At 41.5% G+C, this 6,617-nt stretch overlaps 1 protein-coding gene across 1 annotated transcript; it reads right to left on the bottom strand.

Annotated features, from left to right (window-relative positions):
- Positions 1–2,225: 2,225 nt before the first annotated feature.
- ttr (transthyretin (prealbumin, amyloidosis type I)) lies at positions 2,226–5,517 on the bottom strand. Its single transcript, XM_024422206.2, has 4 exons — positions 5,373–5,517; positions 3,315–3,454; positions 3,019–3,154; positions 2,226–2,387 (listed from the first exon to the last, which is right to left on the bottom strand). Exons 1-4 carry the CDS (start codon positions 5,436–5,438, stop codon positions 2,280–2,282), a joined length of 450 nt encoding a protein of 149 aa, XP_024277974.1. The 5' UTR covers positions 5,439–5,517; the 3' UTR covers positions 2,226–2,279.
- Between the last annotated feature and the right edge of the window lie 1,100 nt (positions 5,518–6,617).

Here is a 6,617-nt window from a genome sequence, read left to right as displayed (position 1 = left end):
GTTGGATGCATTCGTGTGTTTTGAACTCGTTGAGAAACGGCGGGGGGAAAAAAGCCATGTTAATAGAAAGCTTTTTATAAATGTTTTGTTGCATATAACTGCATTTCCTTAGTAGGTGACGTCAGAGGTCAGCATGTGGGAGAAGTCGGAGCTCAGATGATAGACGAGTTTCCCAGTAGTAATTACCAGTTGGAGGGGTGATATAATCCTTTATTTTATATATTTTTTTTATCCCATTTGTATGTAGTAAATACCACCTTCTCACTTAGTTATGAACTCAGCATTATCATTAGGTTGTCAAAAGGCCAAAACAGAAAGAGATGTCATACATGGAGAAATAACTGTGTAAGACAATACATAGTTGAATTTGGAAGTTTAGCCAAATACATTTAAACATCGTTTTTCACAATTCCTGACATTTTAATCCTAGTAAAAATTCCCTGGTTTAGGTCAATTAGGATCACCACTTTATTTTAAGAATGTGAAATGTCAGAAGTTATTTAAGCTTTTATTTCTTTCATCACATTCTGAGTGGGTCAGAAGTTTACATACACTCAATTAGTATTTGGTAGCATTGCCTTTTAAATTGTTTAACTTGGGTCAAACATTTCGGGTAGCCTTCCACAAGCTTCCCACAATACGTTGGGTGAATTTTGGCCCATTCCTCCTGACAGAGCTGGTGTAACTGAGTCAGGTTTGTAGGCCTCCTTGCTCGCACACGCTTTTTCAGTTCTGCCCACAAATTTTCTATGGGATTGAGGTCAGGGCTTTGTGATGGCCACTCCAACACCTTGACCTTGTTGTCCTTAAGCCATTTTGCCACAACTTTGGAAGTATGCTTGGGGTCATTGTTCATTTGGAAGACCCATTTGCAACCAAGCTTTAACTTCCTGACTGATGTCTTGCTTCAATATATCCATTTAATGTTTGATGTCATGATGCCATCTGTTTTGTGAAGTACACCAGTCCCTCCTGCAGCAAAGCACCCCCACAACATGAAGCATGGGGGTGGCAGCATCATGTTTGGGATAGTGTTCTTCAGCTTGCAAGCATCCCCATTTTTCTTCCAAACATAAATGGTCATTATGGCCAAACAGTTCTATATTTGTTTCATCAGACCAGACATTTCTCCAAAAAGTACGATCTTTGTCCTCATGTGCAGTTGCAAACCGTAGTCCTGGTATTTTTAGAGGTTTTGGAGCAGTGGCTTCTTCCTTGCTGAGCGGCCTTTCAGGTTATGTCAATATTGGACTCGTTTTACTGTGGATATAAATACTTTTGTACCTGTTTCCTCCAGCATCTTCAAGGTCCTTTGCTGTTCTGGGATTGATTTGCACTTTTCGAAACCAAAGTACGTTCATCTCTAGGAGACAGAACGTGTCTCCTTCCTAAGTGGTATGACGGCTGCGTGGTCCCATGGTGTTTATACTTGCGTACTATTGTTTGTACAGATGAACGTGGTACCTTCAGGCGTTTGGAAATTGCTCCCAAGGATGTAACGGACAAAACAAAATTGAGGTCTTGGCTGATTTCTTTTGATTTTCCCAAGATGTCAAGCAAAGATGCACTGAGTTTGAAGGTAGGCATTGAAACACATCCACAGGTAAACCTCCAATTGACTCAAATTATGTCAATTAGCCTATCAGAAGCTACTAAAGCCATGGAATCTGGAATTTTCCAAGCTGTTTGAAGGCACAGTCAACTTAGTTTATGTAAACTTCTGACCCACTGGAATTGTGATACACAGTGAATTTTAAGTGAAATCTGTCTAAGCAATTGTTGGAAAAATGACTTGTGTCATGCATGAAGTAGATGTCCTAACCATCTTGCCAAAACTAGTTTAACAAGAAATTTGTGGAGTCATTGAAAAATTAGTTATAATGACTCCAACCTAAGTGTATGTAAACTTCAGACTTCAACTGTACTTAACAAGTTGCATTATACAGTAACTAGGCTTTAGGTATGTGCTAGCCTTTGAGTAACCTTCACCACTATTCATGACCTTAGTTAACCTACACAGTAGCCTGTAGAAGGGATCTGAACTAATCCATGAATGTAAATTCTTCCGACAGGTGGCTGGTACTCATACGAGACCCTTGTCCTTCAGCAGAACAGTGCAGACAGTTGTCACGCAATGTGTAGTTGGACAACGATGAATGTCTGGAATATGAGTATGTTGGTGAATGTGTGTGGCATTGTATGTACAACAAAGGAAGGCCCAGTCAGTCGTTTACCTGCACTTTTATTTGTTAAGCTTGGTCAGGTGTGTATTTTGTGTGTCACTCGTGTGCTTTCATCACGACAGCCGTGGTAGTGTAGGAGAAGGGACTCAGCAACAGGGCCAGAGTGTAGTGACGATGTCCCTCCGCGTGGGCCTCGAACACCACCTGTACACACGGCACATCAGTTTGTACTGCTGTTTTACTTCTATGATTTCTCTCCCACAGACTGACATCCAGGAAGACTGATTTTACTTTTGTCCAACTAGGTCTATGAACTCTTTCCACTTAGGACAAATTCTTTCCATTGAGGACAAACATTGTAGAGTAGCAAACAAAAAGCTATTGATACAGGTCAAAGCCAGTGTGCTATCGCAAGCAATTTAATCACATGGCGTTTCATAATTCATAATGGAAGGGGGGATATTGTCACATTCTGTTATTTTCTTTTCCCTTTAACCAGCTAATTATTTTGTCTCAGATTTTTAGGTCCAAATGTTTATGGTTTGTCTTACTTTCCATGGTGAGTATTATTTTATCTATGGGGAACAACTGGTGTAGTTCTAGATGTAATCTAGTCTTTAGGCACATTACTGAGTTACAAATGTCCACTGTCTGGCCTACTACACACTCCGGTTGTACACAAGGTTCTACATGGAACCAAAAAGTGCTTTCCTTTGGAGACAGCCGTGGAAACTTTTTTTTCTAAGAGTGTACTGTAGTACATCATGCAACACAACCTTAGTTTATACTAGGTCTCAGAGCAGTGAGAGGGTTAAAGGTTGGGGATTGTACTCACTTCAGCAGTCTCGTGGAAAGGTGTGGTTCCCTGAGACTTCCAGTAGGCTTTAGTGTCAAACTCAACTCGGTACACCCCCGACTGGAAGTCCTGATCTGAGATCAGATTATGGACTTCCCCTGTCAAGTCTGTCACTCTAAGAGAGAGAGGGTGTCACAGGTTAAACTCTTTTATAGCTTAGAAGCATAACATTTCATTATGAAATTGGTTAACAAATCTTTCTGAATGCATATTATTTTAGTTTAAATAAGTCAGTTAACAACATTGCCCAAACAGTGGTGCATCCTCATACGTACCCACTAGCGACCTGTGCCCAGGTCATTCCATTGACTCGTCGGGAGACACTCAGTGCCACGGCGCCCGCTGGTACACCCTTCACCGCATCCAAAATCTTAACCATCAACGGGCAGTGAGTGTCTGACTCACCATGCCTGTCCTGGACCCCAAACCACAATCATGGTTATAAATAATACAATCCATGAACTGGCTGGACCACAAACCAGCCGTTACACACTGTACACAGTATCAAGGTCATTCAAGACTTACCACAACACAATCATAACTAACAATACACATAACACAGGACCTAGTTTACAAAGACAAACACTAGAAACAACATCCTGGGCATTGGGAAGACTGACCACACAAATATGAACACCCATGGCTGGCCAGACAGTTAAGTTCAGTGTTACTTTTTGGCTATCAGTTGGTGCCCAGCATTAGCACACCCATGTGCCTACGCCAGCCAGACACAACACCCCTTACAAAAAAGAAATGCAGTTTTGAAAGTGCACTAACTGCAGTTGATGGTGGGATTTTGGATGCAGTAATTGCAGAATAACTTCAGTTTACTGGGTAGCAGGTAGCCTAGTGGTTAGAGCGTCGGGTCAGTAACCGAAAGGTTGCTAGATCTAATCCCTGAGCTGACGAGGTTCAGGGACAGAATGACATATTTTTACAAGGCAGTTCCTAGGCTGTCATTGTAAATAAGAATTTGTTCTGAACTGACTTGCCTGGTTAAATAAAATAAAGACTGCAGTGGCACTGCAAAATTACTGCAGTAATATTGTATTTGCATCATACTGCAGTCTTACGAAATAAGGGACAACTCTGCCAACAGGGTCAGAAATACATAGTAGACAGACAGTAACCTATAGTAAAGCATTCTGTCATCACTATTGGTCAGAAGGCTGGTAGAGTTGAAATAATAGCTATAGAAATGGTTAAACATTTAACCAGTTGTAATCACGACACTCAGCCTTAATATTGTTTATTTGGTTCTATCACGAGATAAAACCAGTCATGAAACAGAAGGCTTGGAATATGGGCTTGACTTTCTAATTATGAAAGTATCTGACAAAGTTAGACATTACAAAACTGCCATTTTGTAATGTCTGAGCTTTGGATTTTGAGGATAGAAAATGGTAGGTAAGCCTAGGAACTTTGTCCAGTGCTCCCATGTAAAATGGGGGAGGAAAGAATGACTACTTTTTCCAGCTAATTTGTCATTTCCAGTGTAGTTGGAGGACAAGAAGGTCAAAGTGCGGATGTGGACCAGAGAGAACAAGTGGTGATGTGAGGTCATTGACCGCGTTGCATTCCATCACACACTGATGGTAAACACTACTGCCTGTAATGCACGCACACACACTCTAAGATGCTGATAGCATCTGACAGTGTTAGAAGCTACTCTGAAAATATAGTTTACCAAGCTACCAATTACTTCACACTGAAGGAAGTTAAGTATATTTTTCTTAAGGGTAGCTTAACTAAAGTTAGTGACAAAGTAGTTCATATCATCTAAACTATTTTGTGGTAAATTATCTAAATTTGAAATATCATACACTACAAATTGCAAAAACAGATCACTCTGGACTCAGATGTTAACAGAACGTGTAATTTGGCTAATTTAACACACAAACTGTGGTAAGTGACAGTTATGCAGGTCTGATGGCGATAAAGAAAGAAATTGTCTACTTCACCTTTTTATTTTTGCCCAAAAAAGTAGTGTAGTTCTAGTTCCAGTAGTTGGCTACACCTCTACATGGCAAGAAAGTCATGTTTTTTTTGCTACTGCAAAATGTAGTTAAACTAGTAATTTAACTATGTAGTTCAGTATTCCAACACTGGCATCTAATATCTCAACTTCAAACACAAACAACTGCGCAAATGTTCCATATTCTAGGTATGACTTTATGATCTAATATTGTACGTTTACACAGCTAACAAACCTTATCAGTTATTGTGTATCAGTTATATGCCCTGACAACATTCTGACAACATGCCCTAACAAGCCCACACTGAATGGTGCAGTGACCCCTGACAAAGACCGGCAGACGCCCAAACATACTCACCACTGGGGCGGCGCTACAGAGTAGGACAGCAGTGGCTAGCAGCACACAGAGCAGTGAACTGTCCATTTGGAGCGATAACTGGTTGGCGGCTCTAACACAGTCAAACCTATAAACTTAGACTGACTGGCATAGAATTGGGCAACACACCCCTATCTGGTACCTTTATACACTGAACCCCCCCCGGGTGCCTGACGAGAGAGGCCGATGCCTGCATCTATTGACTAAGTCAATAATGAGAGAATCAGTAACTTTCACACACAAATCATGCTTTGTGGCCATCTTATAAAAAATGTGATTGGGAAGAGGATAACGTACAGTGAGGGGAAAAAGTATTTGATCCCCTGCTGATTTTGTACGTTTGCCCGCTGACAAAGAAATTATCAGTCTATAATTTTAATGGTAGGTTTATTTGAACAGTGAGAGACAGAATAACACAAAAAATCCAGAAAAAAACGCATGTCAAAAATGTTATAAATTGATTTGCATTTTAATGAGGGAAATAAGTATTTTACCCACCTGCAAAACATGACTTGGTACTTGGTGCCAAGAAGGGTTTTGCCAATCACAGAGGTCAGACGTTTCTTGTTGTTGGCCACCAGGTTTGCACACATCTCAGAAGGGATTTTGTCCCACTCCTCTTTGCAGATCTTGTCCAAGTCATTAAGGTTGAGGCTGACGTTTGGCAACTCGAACCTCCAGCTCCCTCCACAGGTTTTCTATTGGATTAAGGTCTGGAGACTGGCTAGGCCACTCCAGGACCTTAATGTGCTTCTTCTTGAGCCACCCCTTTGTTGCCTTGGCCGTGTGTTTTGGGTCATTGTCATGCTGGAATACCCATCCACGACCCATTTTCAATGCCCTGGCTGAGGGAAGGAGGTTTTCACCCAAGATTTGACGGTACATGACCCTGTCCATCGTCCCTTTGATGCTGTGAAGTTGTCCTGTCCCCTTAGCAGAAAAACACCCCCAAAGCATAATGTTTCCACCTCCATGTGATGGTGGGGATGGTATTCTTGGGGTCATAGGCAGCATTCCTCCTCCTCTAAACACGGCGAGTTGATGCCAAAGAGATCCATTTTGGTCTCATCTGACCACAACACTGTCACCCAGTTGTCCTCTGAATAATTCAGATGTTCATTGGCAAACTTCAGACGGGCATGTGTATGTGCTTTCTTGAGCAGGGGGACCTTGTGGGCGCTGCAGGATTTCAGTCCTTCACGGCGTAGTGTTACCAATTCTTTTCTT

This window comes from Oncorhynchus tshawytscha, linkage group LG05 (assembly GCF_018296145.1).
Source record: "Oncorhynchus tshawytscha isolate Ot180627B linkage group LG05, Otsh_v2.0, whole genome shotgun sequence".
Classification (NCBI taxonomy): Eukaryota; Metazoa; Chordata; class Actinopteri; order Salmoniformes; family Salmonidae; genus Oncorhynchus; species Oncorhynchus tshawytscha.
Note: the sequence above shows the minus strand (reverse complement) of the source record. Positions and strands in the feature narration are given on the sequence as shown.